At 41.7% G+C, this 22,934-nt stretch overlaps 1 protein-coding gene across 4 annotated transcripts in view; it reads right to left on the bottom strand.

The window, feature by feature from the left end:
* Positions 1-22,934, bottom strand: part of Rgs7 (regulator of G protein signaling 7) — a 389,011-nt gene that overhangs the window by 176,669 nt on the left and 189,408 nt on the right. For all 4 annotated transcript variants that reach the window (XM_085687669.2, XM_085687671.2, XM_085687672.2 and 1 more), the window contains exon 3: positions 316-412. In XM_085687669.2, coding sequence (XP_085543795.1) covers positions 316-412 — 97 coding nt within the window. The remainder of the gene's footprint in view (positions 1-315; positions 413-22,934) is intronic.

Here is a 22,934-nt window from a genome sequence, read left to right as displayed (position 1 = left end):
CTCCTTCTCTGATTTCTCGTTGATTGCCTGCCACTCTCTCAACTTCTACTTCTCGTCTGCCTTGCATTGTTTTACACATCACTACTTGTTTTCCTGATGTTCTTTTCTCTTTCTTCACATGTGTTCATTCTGTCTTTCAAGTGACCCCGTATCGGGTTAGGGCTCTTGGTTCACGTCCTGTCTTACACTCATTTCCAGGTTCTAAACACCATGATGAAGGTGTCATGGTGTCTTACTAGCTGCTGCTTAACAACACACCAGAGGTTTATGAAACACACACTGAAGAAAGCAGAGCTGTGCTGGATGCACACTTACCAGAGAAGACACTAGGTATCTTGGAAAGGAAGCTTTTGACAGTGCGGATGGGAATTCCGTTTTTTTCATCTTGCATGCGTGCTATGACATCTTCCATCTAAATGATAAAATAGAGAAAACGTTGAAAGTTGAATTTTGGAGGAAATTGCTGTTTCATAATTTTTGAACTCTAGCTTTGCCTAATGAAGAATTATTCTACATCCTTGCCTTTCTGTAATTTATTGCATTAATATTTTTAAGTTTTGCCAAGGAAAGTAGGAAAAGGGTAAGAAGTGGGGAAAGAGTCTTTGGGGTGCATTAAACCAGTGATGAGGATTTTGTGGTTTAATATTGCAGGCTACATAGTCTTTGGCTCTAAAAAGTGGGAATAAATAGTAACCGGGTACACAAGCACTGTTGGCAGATTCACATCATCTCATTTTAGCTTAACTCGGTCCAAGAGCAAGCGGATGCCTGGGAACAATCTGCGTGGACTTTTCTTTAGCATGGGAGCTTCTGCAGTTTGGGTTAACATTTGTGTTCAGTCTGCTTAGAAATGCAGGACAGCCTGGAAACCACTGGCTCCTTCACTTGCTAATGTGAGAACACACACACACACATACACACGCACGAGAGAGGGGGAGAGAGAGAGGGGGGAACCTTTCTGTCCAGTTGGAAGATTGCACTGTGACATCTTTTCTTTCATCTTGTTCAATCACCCTCCTTTACATTGAAGTATTTTCACAATTCTAAAACTCTGTTCAACCCCAAGTGAGGGTGAGGAAGAATTGTGGGAGGCAGAGGGAATGAGAACAGCACAAAGAACAGGGCCGGCCTGCAGAATTAACTAACCAGGGCTCATAAGGCCTCATGAGAGAGACTGAATCAATAAACAGGGTGCCTGTATGGGTCTGAGCTAAGTCCTTTGCGCATATATATATATATATATATATATATATATATATATATATATATATATATATATATATATAATGGTGTGTAGCTTGACATTCTTGAGGTACTCCCAACAGGGGGAGGAAGGGCTTTCTCTGACTCTTTTTCCATGGTCTTGGGACCCCTTTTCTCCTACTGCGTTGCTTCATCCAACCTAGATATGAGGGGATGTGCCCAGTCTCACTGTAACTTGTTTTGACATGTTTGGTTGATATTGCTGGGAGGCCTTCTCTTTTCTGAAGGGAAATAAAAGAGGCAGAGTAGATCTGAGGGAGAAGGGAAGTGTGGGGAGTTACTGGAAAGAAAGGAAGAGGGGTCATGGGCTATAATGTATGAGAGAATAGTAAAAACAAAAACAAAAATGTCATCATCACTGAGCCTAAGGTGGAATTCAGTTCTATAGAAGCATTCAGTCAAAGCCTCAGCGTATCTTCATGTGCTTCACACCCATGTGACACAAATCCACACAAGGATTCCCAAGCTGTAGTGTGACTGAAAACCCGTTCATTGAGCTACCCATTCTGCAGTCAGTGGGCATCATCCCTCAGTCAGACTTCCCATCACGTACTGGGCTATGAAAATCCCTAAAATAGCATCCCTGCCCTTAAAAAAAAAGCTGCAGAGCCAGAAGTGAGCAGTAAGGTGAAATGAGTAAAGCTCGCAGTTTAGTTAGCTCTGTAACAGCATCAATTCCCCATCTCAGTAATTACGCCATGCTTATGTAAGAGACTAACAGGAGGGGAAGCCAAGAACGGCCCGATGGGAAATCTCTGTGTTATTTCTGCATCTTTTCTGTAAGTCTAAAATTATTTCAAAGTAAAAAAGTTTAAAAGAAGCTATACTCTATACTTTATATCAGTGAGTCACCTAATTCCCACCACACAGTTTCAGAGTGGTTTTCAACTAAAAAAAAAAAAAAAAATCTAATTATCTAATTTGCTTGGATTAATGTCATTTGATTTCTTAACATTCAAAATACCCGGGTGGGAAGGATTTTCATGAACAACAGGTCTAGATTTGACTCTCAATATTTGTAATTACAATACTTTGAGCAAATTAAATAATTTCACTAAGACTTACTCTCCTCTTTCATAAAACAGAAAGGACAATGTTTAGAGCCAATCCTTTAAAAATGTTGTCTGGGGGCCTGGTGTTGGGACTGGGATGGGATGAGATAAAGTCCAACGATACAGCCTACACAAGGCCTGGCAGACAGATAGGACAACCAACAATGGACTTGAAATGTTCTATGTACTTCTGAGACTTAAGAATGTCTCTTCTCCGTGTCAGCACATGCAGACTCCCTAGTTGTATCCTGCTGCCTGAAAACATCCCAGCGTTAACTCCAGGAAGGCCAGGCTCATGGACACATCAGCCAGTAAGAAGTATGCAGGGGACGCAGAGCAAGCCCCCAGGTCCATTCCTCCTCTCCTGGCTGGAAATCTACACCCCAGTCTGCTCCAGAGCAGTGCCTTCAGTGACTTCTCAAGTGTCGTCCGAGAAGTGAGCTTCAGAACTGTGACACACAGCGCATAAATAAGGGGGCTTAAGGTTGCTCTCCCTTGTCTGTCCCTTTCTGCTTGATTGATGTGCTCAATCCAAACAGAAATAGAAGATATTTTTATTACTGGGTCTCCAAAATCCCTAACAGTAATCAAATGCTCTACTTCAGTAATAAGGATAGCAGAGTATAGAAACATAAAATAGATATTCTGACTTTTTATTTAGTTACTGCTTGCCCTTGATTCACCTGACACAATGCTCAGAAATGAAGAATAAGCTGCTTCGCCTGCCTCATATCAGCCTGTAAGCCCCTACATTATCTGCTTAAAGGCTTAACCGGGCCGATTAGACAGCCGCAGAGTCCCCTCTGCCTCCTCTGTGCTCTCCCAAGAATGTGGCATTGATGAATGCAGGCACAGAGCAATGGGCAAAGGGACTTTGCCCATGAAGTCACCTCTGTGTGGAGGGGCACTCTGGAGCAAGCTAGGAGGATGACAATTTAATGTGACCTGTGTCATGGCAGCTCACAGTCTTTTTCTTTCTTCTTTTCTTGATTTGGGGTCTTGCTATGTAGCCCAATTTGAGAGTCTTCTGCTTCCATTTGCTGGATGCTAGGTCTGAACCATATTTTCTATAATGGAATTTTTTTTAAATATAATGTTAAAAACTAGAATTTGTGCTCTAAACTGAGAGTACAATTATGCAACGTTGTTTAGGTGTTTGAATATTTGTTTGGATATGATTTATCCATAAATGTCACTACCGACTACATGAGCATTAACCAACAAATAAATAAAACAGCAGCAAAATCTAACTCAAAGAAAAAGACACTAACCTGGTTCCTAAACCCTAAAGTGAACAACAAAAACTGCCTGTTAAAAGGTGGTGCACGCTTTTAATCCTGGCACTCAGGGAACAGAGATCTCTGTGAGTTCGAGGCCAGCCTCGTCTACAAAGTTTGTGCCAAGACAGCCAGGACAAAGCAAGTACACAGAAGAAACTCTGTCTCTGAGGGTGGCGGGGGGAGAAGGGAAAAAAGAAAAGCAAACCTGTCCTCTATCTTAGAATGTCAATTTGATATCAATATTTACCGAAAGGTTAATTAATTACCTTAGAAACATTAGAAATACCAATTGGATGAGAAAAGGGATGCTAACCTCAGGCAACCCTAGTAGTAGAGGAAAGTGGACAGCAAGAGAAATAAGAAATTGCAAAATTAATTCTAACAAGTATTAAAAGTCTCCAGGACAATTTAGTTTAAGACCAAGGGAATAAAAGAAAAAGAAAAAAATCACACGTTTGGGAGTTCCATGGAAAGATATAATAGACACATGCATGCGGTATTCATGTGGTGTGTATATGTGTGTGCATATGTATTTATACACATACACACACACATACACACACACACACAGTATCATTGTTGTCTTTAAGAAATGGGTACTTATCAAACATCCTCAAACCCACAGACTCTCATGTCCCTCTTATGAAACGACATCATCTTTGCACATATCCTTGCCCCACTATTCTGGGCACATTATATACTCTTCAGGTTGGGTGTTCACAGAACCCAACACAATGAGTGCTGTGAACAGTTACTCGGTTGGATCTGCTGAGTTAAAGCCAAAGGAACAAGTCTATGGATCAGTTTTAACTTGGATTTCCTATAGATGGTGCTTGTATTGGTTCCTCAAAGAGAGGGAATTTGATTAGAAAAATGTTAGGATATTTGTATATCTAAACCAGGAACCATGTGAAATACTAAAAGTAGTTAGAAGAAACAAGGCTTCCAAACAGACTGGATCCCCAAAATCAGGGCAGGAAACCCTGACTGCTCTTAGGGATGGAGAGGGAGGAGGAGAGGGAGTGGGGGGAGTGGGAGGGTGTTGGGAGGAGGGGAGGAAATGGAAACTTTTATAATTTAATAAACTTTGAAAATAAAATAAAATAAAATAATGTAGGCTGAGTAATATATATATAAAAAAAAGCAAGCCATCACTTCTCCATCAGCTTCTACCTCCAAGTTCCTGCCCTGTTTGAATTCCTGCCCTGACTTCCCTCGATGACCTGTGCTGTGGAATTGTAAATGTAAATAAACTCTTTCTTCCTTACAAAAAAAAAAAAAAAAAAAAAAGAAGAAACAAGGCTTCACCCATTTCTGACAGATGAAAATGCTGCTCTCCGATTTTCTTCCTTGGGAATTTCGCTCCTAGACTGCTTTCTCTTTCAGCTCCACTGAATGTAAGTGGAACTGCCTTTATTAGAGAAATTTATTAGACTCATTTATTAGAGAAATTTCTTCCGTGAACTTGTCACATCAAGCTGGTGGCTGGGACTTTCTGCTTGTATATGTGACTCCAGTTCACAGTTATATATAAAGTCTCAAGATAAAGGTTCTGTTGAACAACATAGGCTCTGTCTATGGCAGTCCATAGCTGCCATTTCTTCTGGAGTAGCTTAAGCAGCAGCTCAGTGCTTGGGATGACATTCACACACCTGTCAGGCTACACAGTCGCAGCCCACACACTTGGGGGGCATCAAAGGAAAAGCACATTATGCAGACTTATCTTTAAAGAGCTTCAGTGGATTGAGGAGAGCCCCAGACAGGTCCGCACATTCTGATGGGAAAGCTTCCTCTCTCTCCGGTGTTCTCAACAACAATGGGAGCTCAATTTAATTAACCACACAGTTGTGTTTACCAGAAAGGTTTGTAAACATCATTAGCATTGACTTCATTAGCTCCAGTCAGTCACCCTCTGAGACACCCCCAAGTGCCAGCAAGGCACCCAAGTGGGTCTGAAACATGTTATACCGCTATGACTCTGAGAGAGAAATGAATCGATCACAATTTCACAGGAAGTTTTCCAACTTTATACTGTAACCCACCATTAAACACAGACATTTGGCGACTTAATGAGAGCCTCACTGAGCATCTTGAATGGGTGTTTCTTATGTGCACATATTTCAATTTATCACGTGCACCCTCAGTTTCAGTGCTGGCTGTGGAAACGGGAGAAAGGGCCACGAAAGTGCTTCTTGGCTTCCTTAGCCATTAGGTGGAGGCAGGTGGGCTGAAATCCAGGTCTGCCTGCATCAGGGAGCTTTCCCAGGGGAAAGCGCCATGTGTACTTCTGAGCGGAGCATTGCTAAGCAGAGAGAGCAGAATGAGCTTCTAGTGAGAGCTAAATAATAACGAGATGACAATTTACAGCCCAGCCATAATTCTTGCAACAATCATTCAATTAAGGCTATTTGTAATTGATGATTTTCCCCCATTGCAGCTCATTTCATTTCTAGAACCCGCTGTTTCATCATTCATAACAATTGTGAATATAAGCCAATCTGTGCTACTTATGGAAATCAGCCTAGATCATTTAATGAACATTTTTTTAAAAAAAAAACAACAATAAAGATCAAAAATTTTACTTGTTATGATTTTTTAAGAAAGTTTTTAAATGCGTGTCATTTTAATATTTTTCAAAAACAGAAGCATTTCTTTAATCTATCTTAAGGACTATAGCTCCAACTCAAATAAAGTGGGAAAATTTTTAAACAATGTTCATTATATTTGTTTAGACTACTTGGGTTGTAACTGGGAAAAAATCAATTTATCATTTATTATTTTAATATTGATTAATTAATGTGCAAGGTACTGAATTTATTCTAGGATTTTGTACTTGTGAGTAAGTTTTCTGTGACTGGAGTCCATTTTCTATTTTTTGTTTGTTTGTTTGTTTGTTTTAATTTGGAGACAGTATCTCACTGTTACCCATGCATGCCTTGAATTTTCTTAGCCCTGCTTCCCAAGGTGTACTACAAGTGTGAACTACAAGAACCAGTAAAAACTCCAATTTAAATTGGTATGAATAAAGAAAAGTTTGCTTTGGTTTTGCTTTAATTGGGGATGATGATGTATGTTCACACATGTGTGGGTGCGTGAGTACATGGGACACACGTATGTGTACACATATGGAGGCTAGAAGCTATTCCTAAGTATTGTTCAACACAAGCCATTTACTAGCTTTTGGAAGACAAGCCTCTCCCTAGTCCTTGACCTTGCCAGTTTGTCTAGGCTGGAACAAGCTCTTTATATATTGAACTTTCGCCTGAGCCCCGAACTGCAATTTTTACTGTTCTACAGATCTCAAGCTGACTTCAGACAGTGCTGTCTCAGGACACCTTGTACCTCCTCTTAGGCTGACCTCTCTTGCTCATCATATTCTTGGTTCTCAAATCACAGGGTCAAGAAGAGGGTTGTCTACAGTCCCTGAGCTAGATGCTGCTATCCCAGGCCCCTGGAACCTTCATTCCAGTACTTGAATTTGAGACAAACATTTTGACATATAATCCTGGAGGGGAGGGGTTTGGAGGGTTGTTTAACAGAGGATGAGAGAGGATGGTGTCAAAAAGACAGAATAACAAAGAGTTTGGAGGTATGGCACCTCTCTGTCTTCAAGATGGAAGTGAGTAAGTATCCTGGGTAAAGTGATGGATTTAAGCCTCTCTGAGAGGCGTGTGCTTCTGGTGACCTAAGGGCACCTCTGCTTTCTACTGTGAAAGTGGAGAGGACATTCCTACACTCTTTCACACCAACTCCCAAGAGACCACAGCAAAGCATACAGCAGATACACAGCACTCGGGCAGCACTGTGGTCAGGTGACTTTCCTGGACCCCAAGAGGCAGAGATGGAGAGATTAGACAAAACTCCAGGTAGACCGGATGGCTGTAAAGAACCCCTGTTTTCACCTTTAGGAAGCTAACTTTGAAATAATGGATCTGGTTTTGTTCAGTTTCTGCTTTCTTCAGCCCTTTCCTACCTGTAGAAGCCAGACTTCCTGCCTGTGCTCGCCTCATCCCAGTTTAGATAATGAAGTGTTGCCCAGTTTGAGGATCACACAGAAAGCTGCTGAACATCTTCAAGTTGGTCTTCACATCGTTGCTGATGTCATCACCGCTGTTCCCAAATAGCTTGCTTGAAGTTGTTTCTTAAATGGGCTCCTTAACCAGTTTGTACCCACACCAATCTTTTTAATTGACAGATTCAGAAATTAAATCACACAGAAGCCTGATATTTCACCACTAATTTAAGATGTTCACGGAGGGGCTGATGAGGTGGCTCAGCGGTAAGAAAGTCTGTGCTCTTGCAAAGGACCAGAAGTCTGTTCCCACCATGCATGTTGGGAACCACCTGTAACTCCAGCCCCAGGGGAGCTAGTACCTTTTGTCCTCCAAGAGTATCTGCAGTCATGTGCACTATGCACACACTGACATACAGAGACAAAGAATTAAACATAAATGGATAAACAACTTTCATTGCAGCTGCTAGGAAGGTACTCCGCGAAGTGTTGTTTGCTGGGCAAATGTGGGAACCTGAGTGCTGGGTTGCAGAGCTTGCTATCCCAGTGCTGGCGAGACAGAAACAAGAAGATTCTTTGGCTAGCAGCCGGTCCCAGTGAAGTGAGTGACTGAAGGGGAAAGGGAATAAAGTAATCACTCCGAATAGGGTATAATACAGAGCTCTTTATTTAAAAGGGAACTTACAGATCACAGCGGGGAACAGAAACAGAATCTAGCATCCAGGCGTGTGTGGGTGCGGGGGTGGGGGTGGGTACTGGCACACACCTTTTTGGTACCCATGGCCATGCCTGACCTGATCCAGTCTTTCAAAGGCCATTGTCTGAAAGAGGTTCCCCATCAAGTGACCTTGTCTCAAAACATGAGGAGGGCAAGGAATAACAACCAAAATTGAACTCTAGCATCCACAGGCACATACAAAACACATGAATCTATACCTCCACATGCATAAACATGTGAATACATGCACACACACACACACACACACACACACACACACACACACAACCTATCAGAGAACACACAACCCCATGGACTGCAATTTATGTGGCTGTTCAGATTTCTTCTTAGTATAATCTAAAATGGCCTTACTATTCTTCCACCTTTCTACTTCAGCCTGTATACACCTCATACTACACACACACACACACACACACACACACCTTGCCAATGGCTCAGGCCTCACCTTACACCTGTGCTCTTTGCGGGGTCCCTCTTGCTCCCATCTGGGCCTGTGGAAATCCAATTATACTCCCAGGATCCCGTCAAATTTTAATGTCTCACTAAGACTTTCTCATTTCTTACTCTGATAGCAAATACTGTCTTCTTTTCCTGTACTTATGTAGTACTCTCTTGATGTTCAATGCCTGAATTCCTGCCTCCCCTTTTCTCTCTGAGGCAAAGAACATAATTATGGAAGGTGTCTGTTTATATAAGCCCCCTGTTCGCACCTTCATTTTTTTCCTTGCATTCGTGTGTTTGTTTCTGTCTTTTTGTTTTGTGCTATGTTATTTCACGGGCTGCACTCGGTCTTCTGCTTTGTCATTCATTTATTTATTTTGGAGACTGGCGTCTTCCAACATAGCATAGCTTGGCCTTCAAAATGTAATCCTCAGGTCTCCACCTACTGAGTGCTGGGATTATAGGTATACACTACCAATCCCAGCCTTTTGCTTTGTTTTACCCTCCTAATTCATTATTACAGAATTCCCATTTTAATAGGACTAAACTGCTACACTTAATTTTGTTATTCAAACATGGGTTGTTTCATATCTTGAACTTAAATATCCTTAACTGCCAGCTATTTTCTTGGTGAACATTGTGGACTGTTGCCAGGAATTTTAAAAACACAATTGACTGACACAGGAATCACATTTTTTTTAAAAAAAAAAAATCTTTCAAAATTCAAGGTGTGAGAAAAGCCTTTCCTGAAAATATCACTTACCTTTAGAGACTGAACATTTGCCAGACCTTTCAACAATCAAATTAATAGTATGCTCGAGGCCCTTTAATACTAGGTACTGTCTGTTTTGCTACAGTGTTCTCAGGCTATTTAAGTTCAGCCTACCTTTAAGAAAACTTTGTAATCAACCTTACTATGACTTGGACTTCCCCTCTAATCAGCTTTTTGCAACTGAAGTTAAGGACATAGCTTTCATCTCAAATTACATATTGTTCCATGCCCTGATAAGGGGAGAGAGAGAGTGATTGAGAGAAAGAGAGAGAGAGGTGTTGTGAAAATCGTTTGCTGAAATCACCCAATAGGTTGAAAGCAACCGTAAAGAAACACGTATCCACAGTAAATGATGGAATAAATATGTAGACATATAGGTGGGTAATATCTGTTCGAGTTTTGAGTGTTATTTTGAGTCAGTGGGCTTCAGTAAAATAATTTTTTACTTATACACTATCATAAAAATGATTAAGACAACAGATTCTCCATTTCTTTCCCACACCATGTTTTCTGTGATGTTCAGTAAATATAGGGCATAGCCCTGTGTGAGAAACAGAAAATATGAACAAAGAGAAGACAAAGGGGAAGGCACTGAGAATTAAAATTTGGGCTTGCTCTTGGTTTAAATCACTCCAAGAGGAAGAATCATTTTTTTTTGTTTTGCTTTTTTGTTTGTTTGTTTTATGCAGCATGGACACACCGCAATAATGGGAAAAGTAATTGCCACTCTCCTTTTCTATTACTTACATCTCTTCTATCCCTAGAAAACAAAATCAGAAGTCTTATCAAATCAACTTTCTCTGAGAGAGTGGATCAGAAACCCTGACATTTGAGGGCCTTCCTTGTGGAGTTTTTATCAATGCAAATGCTTCATTTATGAGGAGTCCTCTTCCTTTCTCTCCTATTTTAGCATATGGAATCAATTTCAAACTCACCCAGCTGTTGATTAAGGCCATGAAGGCTGATCGTTCATTCCCAGTTGCTCAGACCCAAAATAATTACACAGAAACTTTATTAATTGTGATACTATTTGGCCAATAGCTCTAGTTTCTTATTGGCTAACTCTTACATCTTAAATTAACTCATTTCAATTATTTTATATTTTACCATGAGGCTTGTGGCTAACTGGCAAGGTTCCAGCACATCTGTCTCCAGTAGTGGCTACATGGCTTCTCCCTGACTCCACCTACTCTCTCTATATAGAGCTCTTCCAGCCTGGCTATATTCTGTTAAGCCATTGGCTGAAAGCAGCTTCTTTATTAACCTATAAAAGCAACACATGTACAGAAGGACTTCCCACACCACCCAGCCAACACAGTTTAGCAAATATAGACTAGCCATCTCCTAAAAATAATAGTGTTAATAAATATTTTAAAAATAAGACATTGATTTGGCGGAAAAGAAATGTAGAACATGCCCTGAGGTTTGGGCAGAAATGACTAATAAAAATGTCAAAACCTTGGTATTTAGAACATTACAGGAAAGGTGGGAATACTCACAGTACACACCCCCACAGAGTAGAATGGATTTGCAGCAGCTTTGGAATGTAGGTATTGGCTTTATCATTCAGTTTTTTAACTTCCAGTTAAAAAACTCTTTACATGACTCTCTTTACAGCCAGTCATGAATTTGTGGTTCATAAATGTTTGCAAATATTGCTGAGGCCATTTATGATTCCCTGCTCCTTGAGTAATCCACTCTGTAAATTATCTGTGACTGTGCACCTGGTCGAATACCAAGATAATGGGAAAAATATGGTTCATTTCTGGCTACTGGAATGCAAAGGCCATTCCCAGATATCTGTGCAATAAGCATTCTCCCCTTCTCCAATAGCTCTTCATTTCTCTGGAACAGCAATGTACCTGCTCACTTCCAGCTCAGTCCCATGCTGAAGACCAGGGCACGGTAATAGCATATACTATGTAGTAAAGGCCTCTGCTAGCCCTAGAACAGAGTGAGAAGTGCAAATTTGTGGCCAGCAGTATATATAAAAAAATTGTGTCATTGGTGATTTGTGATCCAAACACCTTTTAAAGCCCTGAGATTCCAGAAATACCAGTAGAGGATCTAGTTCCTAGGAACTTATAAGCCCTGGGATTCAGTGACTTGGGGGAAGGCAGGAGGAAGAGAGATCAAAAGCAAGAAGTGGGGAGAGAGGAAAGAGGTATAGCAGTAGTCCTGAGACTTTATCCAAGTCTGTTTCTCACCAGCTGAGAACTCCTATTCAGCAAGTGATTTGGCATCATTTCATGGGTACCCAAGCTTTTTGGGAATATTGTATTTAAAAGAAAATTCTTCTACCACAAGCTACAGGCTTTCTTGTCTACTTTTAAAAGGGCCAGCATTACCTGACAAATATTTTTGAGCTCTTAGGAAAGGGATTTCTCTAACCTATCAGATGCAATCTATGTCATCAACGCGAGACAAGATCAAAGTGGTCACAAAACCTATCGTCCCCGTGACAGATAACAGACAGAACAAGCTCAGGGAGAGGTGGGTGTGCTGCCCCAGTTTCAGAGGCTTCAGTCGGTGCTTGCTGAGTCACAACCTGGGGCAGTACAGCATGGCAGGAAGTGTGTGGAGTTGAAGGCTCGCCTCCTCAGGGCAGGGAGAGATAGAGAGAATGGACCCTGAGCGTAGTGGGCATGTTTTTAATCCTAGCGCTTAAGAGACTGAGGACGAAAGGCTGGTGGCAACCCAACTACACAGTGAGACCTGTCTAAAAGAACAAAGAACAGATAGTTAAACACACGACTACGAGAGAGAGAATTTTTACTTAAGTAACACTTTAATGATTACTCTATTATAAATTGTGGCTGAGAGACATGCATGAGATAATATTTCGTATAAGGGTGACTTTACCATCACAGCCGCCATATATTAAGTAGTGTCCTCCATGGGCCCAGACAGCCTAGTCTAATAATGAATACTCTGGCTCTGATTCTCATGTTTTATTAGTGTAATCACAGTTATTGTTACTTTTATTGTGGTATGGGAGATAAGATGTGTAGCCTTGGACCTTTGCCCGTGCTAGACAAAAACCCTTCCTTGATTGTTTTAAATGATGTCTTGCTATGTGGCTCAGACTGATGAGACCTTGCAATCTTCTGGTCTCTGTCTCCTGAGCCCTTGAATTATAGATAAGCACCATACACTCAGCTGATTTTCAGTTTTAAAAAAAAGTGAGACATTATAACCTGAAAGTCAAGGTGGGGGCACTCATAAAGGACAAAGTTTAAGCATGCCCACAAAGAATGTTCCTTCCTGGTACGTACACTAATATACTAATCTTGCCATGAGCCACATAAGGACATACTGGGGACTAACTGACTGGACATATGACAACAATCTTCTGCCACCTCCTGACGCCATAACTATCATTGCAATAGATTCATCACAAAGCCATTGGCAGGCAGCACAAGTCTTATTTGTGTTGACATTGGTGTGAACAAAACTAGTGAGCTTCCACAATTATACCCTACAGAATATTTGAAAACAGTAATAAATGGTTCCTGGTGATGTATTTAGTATACTATAGCTTTATACTATGGAATATGTGGAATATGGGAGGCTTTGGAGGGAGGAAAGGGATAAAGGAAATGATGAAATTATAATTTCAAAAAATAATTTTAAGACGCATACATCCTCTACTAAAAAAGTAAATGTTTACTGCAAAGTCATGTGTAATCAAGTGCCTAAAACACCCCATGTCTTCCCTGTCTTTTAACTGCATCATTATTTTCAGACATGTACATAGTGAACCAGTCCACTTAGCATCAAATACTTTTGTGCATCCTGGACCTGTACACAGTTGAGGTGTGTGGAGGACTGTACCGTATGATTTCTCCCATGGTGAAATAGCCCAAGATACGGTGCTTAGGACATGTTTCTCTATTTAGTGATGCCTGGCTGCCCACACATGGTGATGCTGCTAGTCTGTCTCAGGTGTCATGCTTTTCTAGCCTTTAAATGGGTTTCTGTTGATGTGGAGTCTGGCTTCTTCCTCTGGGCAACACTTCTGACTTACTCATTTCACACATTGATCTTGAAATTTCCAATTCCTAAAATTCTTTAGAGATCGGTGAGTAAACCGTAGACAAGCGAAGTGCTCTTTCCACTTTAATGATCCTCTCTCACTTGTCCTGCCAATTCAAGGCACTACAAAACTAAAGTGGGTCTTATTTTTTTCAGAAGCATCTGGGCAGCAGTATCGATTGTTCAAGCCCAATGAACAGGAGCCTTGAAAACAGAGGAAATTTCAGCTGACTTTTTTTATTCACTTTTTTTTTATAGCTAGAAAGATAGAAGGGGGCTTTGGGTAAAAACCCTCCTCCTTGCTGATCCATCCGTAAAAGAAAAGCTCTCTGCTCAATACTCCCCTGCAGTCTTGCATTTGGCTCTACTCTCAAGAGAGAAGTCAGGGACTGATTTTAAACTACTTACACAAAACCTGGCATAAAGTAGGTCCAGATTTAACAGGTGAACACAGCTTTTCACCCAATAACCAGCTCCTTTATGTCCCCAGATTTTGTTTTTCTCTAGGAGTGCCACAGAGATCAACAGTGCCTGGTGCCCACTTTGTGGGACTCTCAGTGAGTCACAGGAAACAGAAGTGTTCCTGGGCAGCAGCAAGTATTGCCTTATGAGTAAAATGTGGGCATCAGAAGGTCAAGGCGGTGATGGCGGATTATTTAGACTATTTCTTTTTGATGTGAAACTCCTGGATGGTTGAAAATGTTTTCCACTCTGTCAACAGTTTCTCTATCTCCAGCAATCAAATATAGGTTTTGATTTATCTACAATTGGTTAGGGGTTTTTTGTTGTTGTTGTTGTTGTTGTTTTGCCGTCAAGCATAAAAGCATCAGTGCTTTTAACTTTGCACCTGCCCTCTTAAACTTTGTTACCCTGGTGCATCTGAGGCAGAGGGCAGTGCATGCTGCCTTTCTCACCTCCTAGAGCCTATAGCTAATGCCAACCTGCTGTTTGCTAAGTGGCTTTAAAAGAATAATTGAAACTATTCGGGTTTTTTCCCCCTTCGTTCTTCACACACTGAGGACTCTGCTTCCTTGGTAGAGTGTGTGCTAAACAGTCATGCCCCACTCCTGTGCAGGTGCTGAAATGACACCATTTTCAAGATTTCGCCACTCAGACCTTGAGATGTTCTGAGTGGCTGCTCTGATTTTCTTATGCCCTTTCTATGTCTGTGATCCATCCTGAACTACATTATAGGGTGTGTGTGTGTGTGTGTGTGTGTGTGTGTGTGTGTGTGTTATTCCTTCTGTCATATTCATTAGGAGTTTCTGGATAATGAATATTTGTTTCATCATCCCAAAGCCCTGAAACTTTCAATGACTATGACAGGAGAGTAACTACAAAGAATCAAGGGAAGGACCATAAAACACTGACTCACACCACCTACAATCGACCCAGAAGACATACCCTAAGAGCTCCAGCAAAGGAGACCAGAGGGTCAAGATCTGGGTAGTGAGTTCCGGCTTCTCTGACTTCTTCTCCCGTTTCTCACTAATGAATCACAGGAGCTGTTTCCCCACATCAACACTCTCCAATCAGGACAGAGCACACCTGCAGCTTCTAATTCAATCTCTCCCTCAGCCCCTCCCTCCATCCCTCTTCTTTGATGTTTTCCTACTTTCATTCCTGCTTTTGAGTTTCTGCAAAACATGTCAATGGTGAGTAACTTCCTCACTATAGCAAATGCCAAACACAGATTACTTTTCTTACATGGGTAAGCTTCCATAACAGTCACACATTTCCACGCTCAGATACATCCCTCTGTGTAATGTTGCATTTCTGAGACGGATTTGAAGTCAATGAGTGTCTGACAGCGATGTCTTTTATAGAAGCGGAAGCATCTTTCTGTTGTGAGTTTTGTATAAGTAATAGGTGATTGTCTCATTGGTGACTTTGGCACCAGTGGAACAACTGACCAGAAATACACTGTTCCCATGTATGAAGATTGTTTCCTCTGGATATGGAAAGAAGTATGTCTGTTGCTCTAAACTGTCATACTTTAGAAGTTCTAAAGGACCATATTGAACCCAGTCCACCTCACTCTCAGCAACACTGTGCAGTTCACCACAGAGCCTAGCTAGATTCAGGTACATGTATTCTAGGAGGCATTTCTCCTTTTGCTCAGGGAATCCACTCTTTCAGATATGTACATGCTTGCCCTTCTGGGTCCTGAAAGCTACAAGGACCAATTCAAGGAAACTGATTGCCCCCACCAGCACCACCACCACCACCACCACAGTGCATCAGTGTTAACAAGCAATAAATGAGGGAGTGGCTTGGGTCTGGCTAAACCTTGTCTTTTTTGGCAGCCCTGACCATTTGTTTTGAATCAATTTCCCTTTTCGGGTGTACGTAGTCTTCATTGTGGTATTTGAGGGGTAGGGACTCTATTCAGCTGGCTGTTTGAAGAAAATGACATGATACAAGCTGAAAGTTTATACTAGTGACAAGGGGCAGAAGGGAAATTCCTCTAGAAAATTCCAGTGTAAGCACCAGTGAGCCACAAGCACTTAACCCAGGAACCCTCACCTTATGGCCCTCATCCTGTCTGACCACTCCAAGAACTGCTCTCATTCTTCTGTCTCTCAGAACAATGTGGCCGAGCTGCTTCTGCTTGTCCTGGATGCTCCGAGCAGCGCTGCAGCAGGCACACATCATCCTGAGCACCTCTGCTAGTTTCTCTCATTGCAATCATCTGAGATCTGTTGGATTGGACAGTCACCGGGGTTTGCCTGCCGTTTAATTGTTGAACTCTTCTATTGGCAGAGCCCATGGGAGGAAGGGCATTAACCTTGCTTGCTTCCACAAAGGAGTATAGAGGGTAGAGGTTTCAGACATTGAACATATAGTAGCATTCATCTTCCATAAGGGAAATGGCCCACAATAGGCAGCTTCAGGACAAGGTCGGCAGATAGGGGTAAGAATGAACTGCAGAGAGATGAGGGGACTTGAACACAGGTGTTGTGCTGAGTCCCCTCCATTGTAGTGACTGGGGCCTCTCTTTTGTTGTTGACATTGTGTCTTGTTGTTTTTATAAGATGTGGTTGTGCATTGTGGTTGTGCACTGCCCAGGCTAGCTTTGAGCTTGCCATCCTTCTGCCTCGGCTCCCCAAATGTTGAGATTACAGATATGTATCACCATGCTCAGTTTTATGCTGCTGTCTTAAGGGTGACCCTTAAGATTGTGTATTTGATGGTAACATTGACTAGTATGGAAAACAATAAATATGTTTTTTCTAGAACGTCTAGAAGATTAAAGGTCATAATGTCATATGAAACCAAGTATTTGTATTATGCATGTAATTTTCCAAACTTTCATGTTGGGGAATGATAAATAGGCATGAAAATTGTCATAATAAATTGGGCCTGCTTGTGAGGTCTACAAAAATATTATCCACAAAAATAAATATTAACTTTTCCATAAATGGTTACTGGCCTCTTGGCCTCTCTTCTCATATTGTGGGAATTTGGGCAGCTTGCTTAACTGTTGAAGAACTTTCTGGTTAGTTGGTTGATTGGTTTATTTTTCCCAAAGACTCTAAATTTTGGGAAAGAGAAAGTAAAGTAATAAAAAGTACTCCACGTGTGAATAAGGGAAAACTTGCCTTCTCCTTTTCCATAGCTCTAAGTTTGTTGCCGACAAGAGCATCATACATGAGCTGTATCTAATTCCTCAGACATGACAGAACTGGGGTTCTGAACATTGCTGGGCTCGTGGCTCAGCAGTTCATGAGAAGGGAATGCTGAAAAAAGACTGAAAAAGGCATGTGTGTAGAGCATAGCTACAAAAGAGGACATTTTAAAACATATATGCTGGAGGAAACAAAGCCTTTTAGCTCCTGAAATGAGATCTCAGCGTTTTCTTAAACACAGCCCTCTTTTGGATAAAGATATGTACTGTACTGAAAAGGTTCCATTCGGCTGTATCTGGTGATGAGAGTCCTCTGCACTTCAATCAAGACTTTTGAAATGATTGCCTAAAGTAGTATTTACCCTCACATCCCACCCGGGAATTACATAGTCCTTGGGGATTGCTACACAGAGTTAGAGATTTTTCTCATTTTTATTAGTTCTTTGAAATTCTCACGCAACTTGTTTTGTTCGTATTTTAATCTATATAATTGCGTGTGGTTCCAGCAGCTTTTCCACACTATATAAGAAGTAGGCCATTTAGCCCACAGAGCAGGCATTGAAATATGTAATGATTATGAATGTCTCACTCAGGAAGCTAGTGTTTCCTTAAAATCTACTAGGGTGCTCTTCAGTTGACAGGAAAGGAGAGAGTCATGAGCTCCTAGAGAAGGGGTCTTTCAGACCACAGACTACTGATTAGATCCACAGAAGGAAGGGCATAATCAAAACAATTCTTTAGCCCAGAACAGATTGCTCCTGAAAAAGAGGTGTATCGGAGAGAGTGCAAAAATATGGCACACAGAAGGAAACAAAACAGGGGCAACAAAGAGGAAAGAGAAGAGCTGCAAGGTAATCCAAGTTGGATTAACCTACATCCAGTATGGGGAGCAGGCAAAGATGAAGGAGCCCTTGTGTAGGAAATCAAAGAAAGGTTTTGGGAATGAAAGCCATTCTGCTGTGAATACATGAGGTCGGAATCCGGGGCAGAGTCATTGCAAGCACTGTTCTCCCACAAGGCTTTTCAACTATTCAAGGAAACCTGCAGTAAGACATATAAATCATTTTCACCCCAGTCCAGTACGTCCACATGTCTCCCTGCATAAATACATTTAACTGAAATAAGAAGTTAACAAATAAGATCCCCTGTACTGAGGTTAGGCATGACACTTTCCACTCTGTCATAATGCATTAGCTAAAAGTAGCAGCTGCTAATTTCTTAGTCACTCTCACAATCCACTAATGAGGCACAGTTCCGCAGGCAGTTTCTAAAATGTTCTCTATTGATACAGTCCATGGCGGAATAAACATATAAATGCATGCAAGTAGTATTTACTCTTAAGAGTCAGCCAATCAGGTAGGCACGCATGGGGGCAAACACTGAGAAACTAAGCAGTGGGGAAGCAGGAAGGTTTCCAGATCACAGCCAGCCTGAAGTCCTTAACAAGATCTTGCCTCAAGAGCCAAGGGCTCACTAGTAGCACCCTTGTCCAGCCTGCAGGAGGCCCTCAGGTAATACCCCCAAATGAGGGTGCAATATTAACAAACAGTATTAAAACCATTAAACAAACAGCCATGGCTCTCTGTCATCCTTTGGCAACCACCCTCCGTCATTTCATTTAAGGATAACTTTCCTGTCTTCTGCACAGCTACATGGAATTATAGGCAGACCTGTCTAAAACTGAGCTTGGTTATAAGTCTAACATGCATTGGCTAGAGCCAGAGAAAGCCAGTTTAGGAGCTTAGCCAGGGAGTAAACCTCTGCCTTAGAAGAAAAGAAAGTGCTCTAACCAAGAGGATCTCAAGCAGTCCAGTCTCAGGCACCCAGCAGAGGTTTTAAAATTACAGAGGACTTCAAAGAGGTTATTTAAACAGATGGGTGACATACAATGATATTTATAATTTTAAAATTAGAAGTGACTAATGTAAAATATAATATAAATGTATATCAAAAACAACTCTTTCTCACCTGGGTGGTGGCACACACCTTTAATCGCATCACTCGGGAGGCAGAAACAGGCGGATCTCTGCGAGTTCGAGGCCAACCTGGTTACAGAGCGAGTTCCAGGACAAACTCTAAAGCTACAGAGAAACCCTATCTCAAAAAACCAAATAATAATAATAATAATAATAATAATAATAACTCTTTCTCCTGAAGAGAACATTTTTGCAAATCTTTTCAGTACTTGATAGAAAATGCTGGATTTTTATACCTACTTCTACATTTGGTCAGTCATGATGCATTGTCTTCCAGTCATAGATGCAAAACATTTTCAAAGAAGACATACATTCCTAGTCTTCCTGGGCTATCTCAGATACATCTGTTTGCCACCACACCCTGAGGGGCAACTTCATGATGGTGTGCTAAGCTATAGAGTTTGAAGCCTGCACCAGTGAACTTTACAGCCTTAAAACCCATCAAAGATTTTCAAGTTGAATAGATTGTTTTTTCCAGGAATATCAAGCTCTCACTGGTCATTTGGAAAACATTGATTTGCTGGCTTACTTGGATACTGCAAATGTGGACATATTTCATTATACACAGTGTTAAAAGTCACATCTGTCAACAACACCACTGATGTCATGAGGAACATCCTTCACTGTTAGGACATTGCCAGGCTCAGCATAACAATGACAAGATTTCATAAGATTCTCACTCTCTCTTAAAACTGTTACTGGCAACTGTCTGTAGCTTTCCTTGAGGCAACGGGCTCACATCATTCTTCAAAGTTTTTCATTTCCAAACATTCACATCTGAAAGTGTGAGCTTGTCTTTCTCGTATCTCTCTGGGTAATATCAATCCACGAAAAATGCGGATGCTGTGACCCAAATAGGAAATATCTTTCACAGGCTCATGTGTTAAATCCCTGATTCCCAGTTGGTGCTGCTATTTGGGTGCAGAAGGTGGTGAGGGTGGCAGGTTAGGCATTATTAACTGGTTGCTCAGCAGGGATGTACCTTGAAGGTGAAACACTGGCACAGGGTCCCTTGCTCTAAGATTCCTCTCTACTATGAAATGAAAAAGCTGTTTCTTTGAAAAATCCTCCTTTCATGGATGCAACCATATTCAAAATACAAAAGACAGGGCTTGGCTTTTCAGAGTGGTACTCCAGGCTGGGAGGTTATTTGGAAAGTTATAGGATAGCACACAACCTAAATTTTTAGTCAGGACCAATTGCAACTTTAAGGTTTAGACAAGAATTATATACAGGTTTTCTGTATTGTAACTGTTCATTCTTTTGCAAAAGGTAATTATGTTCTATTCCAGCTATGTTTTCTTATGATCAGCACTTCTCTGGGTAAACCTTTTTCCTATTTTTGGGAGGCTATTTGGTGGAGTCATGACCAAGGAATCTAACCACTTGTTGCTTCTTTCCATAGCTGGTAAGTTGAAATGAGTAAAGAATGAAATTTTGAATACATATGTGTTTGCTCGTGTTTCTATAACCTGGTCAGCATTTCCCCCGCTCTCCACCATCTGGATACCTGGAGTGCAGCACTTAAGAGGCTTTTACTAACTGGTTGTCAAATGAGTGAAGTGAATAGAAGCCCCTGATTTTGTTCAATCACAGACCTCCCATACTCAACATCTCTCTTGATGGCAATGAACCCTGAAGGGTAACAAAAAGGGAGTCTCAAGCAAGGGCCTGCCTGATGGTTTCTCTTGGCCCACATACCCCTCCCTGGCTTCAGCTACACCCACTTTGATCTCAACTGAACCCTTCACTTAAGAATCTCAAGTCTGGTTGACATGTGAATGACTTCCTTTATCGCTCTTCCGTTATCCACTCAGCCTGGGTAGAATGCCCCCCCCACACACCCAAGCTTCTCAGAAGCAGTTGCTCCTCTCTACCCAAAAGCAGCTGCCTTAATCTAGGTGTGGTTTCTCACTCCAGAATCCCAGCACTTAGAAGGCTGAGGCAAGCAGTCCGGCATGAGTTTGAGTATTGTCTGGGGTATAGAATGAATCCCTGACTCAATCCACTGGAAAGATGTTTATACTTAAAACAAAAAGCTATCTGCCTTGTGTCCCACAGCTATGGCTGGATTAAGGGAGGTAATACAACCCTTCCTTATATTCTACTCATTCCCCACAATTCGGAAAGTTTATTTCCCCACTCCACAAAAATAAAATTAAATTAATTAAGATCTAAATTGAGTTTAGATAGGAAAACATGGCTGTACATTTTGACATCAAAATGGTTTGATAACACTTAGTCCTAGATTTGTAATGATGGATCTACCTCGTCTCTGTCAGAACAGCAAGGGACTGGACATCTCCAAAGAGGACATGCAAGAGAGCATACGACCCTCAGCAAAGCCTAAATCAGGAAGAAGAAAGGGAGGATGGGAGCATGCCTACTTCAGTTTCCAACCGCCGCTGATAAAATGAATCACTTCTGTGTCTCAGAGCCAAGAATTTTGGACTGTCATTGATAAGTGGACCTTTTCTGCACAGAGGGGGAGGCCAGAGGGGGAGACCTGCAGAAGCTGTTACAGAAATAGTGGATGAACAAGGTGTGTCTTAAGTGTCTGCAATCCCAGCACTGTCAGAAAGAGGCAGGAAACGCTCGGGGCCAGCCTGGTCTACACTGTGACTGGGAAAACAGTTGGACAAACTAAAATCCTGTCTCAAAGCAAAGAAGAAAGTGGGGAGCAAGAGGCCTTCAGAGACAGTGTAGCACTCGCCTGCTCCCAAGACAGTGAGCAGGCATTGTCTCTGGCAGTCCTAAGCTGCTTGGTATGGCAACACCCCTTTGCCCTATAAACCACAATGTCAGCAGAGGATGTGTCCTACCCTGTGAGGATTGCTTTGACACTCCAGATAGAGAGCCTCAGGTCTACTTGTACTTTTCATTTCTCAGCTCTGTCCAGACTCTCTGTGACCACTGATGCCCCTAAGAAAGTCTGCATGCTCTAAGTCCTAATCGAAGCTTTCCAGATTGCATTCAGTACTGGAGGGGATAACAAGAAAGCTCCACCACAGTAAAGGGTGTTCAGCTTCTCTGGGTGATGGTCTTTCTCTTCTCTCTTTCCTGAACTTTCCACCCACACACGCTACCTACCCACACCACACACACACACACACACACACACACACACACATACACACACACACACACATAAACAGCATATACACATACTCATACACCTAAATACATTCTCATACACTACATAGACACTCACATACCACACCCCCCACATACTCACACCATACACTCAAACTCACATACCGAACATGCACACTCACACATACCCTCACACAGTCATGTGCATACATACAACACAAACACACTCAAACATATACACCACTCACACTTATACACACACCATACTCACGCTCACACTACACTCACATCATCAAACAATCTCACACTCACTCATATACACACTTACACATGTTCACACCACACACCTCATGTTCCCAATCATAGGCAGCAAAGCAAGCTTCCTCAACTGCTCTGAACTGAACATCTCCCCCTCAGACTCCCATTTCACTTGTTCTCCAAAGTGTGTTCATCCTAGACTTACTCCCCTACCCCGGCCAAAGGCAGTTCTCTGGCTTAGAAAGGTCCTATGCCAGCTATTAAAGGATTACAATCACATCCCTCTTTTTCCAGAGTAGGCAATCTGATCACATAGTAAATGTTTTGAAAGAACATGTGTGGAAGTATTTACTGTTCCAAGTAGGGTTCCCTTCACCTGGTAGAG

The sequence above is a fragment of the Myodes glareolus genome, chromosome 5 (assembly GCF_982192425.1).
Source record: "Myodes glareolus chromosome 5, mMyoGla1.1, whole genome shotgun sequence".
Classification (NCBI taxonomy): domain Eukaryota; kingdom Metazoa; phylum Chordata; class Mammalia; order Rodentia; family Cricetidae; genus Myodes; species Myodes glareolus.
This window is presented reverse-complemented; position numbering and strand designations above follow the sequence as displayed.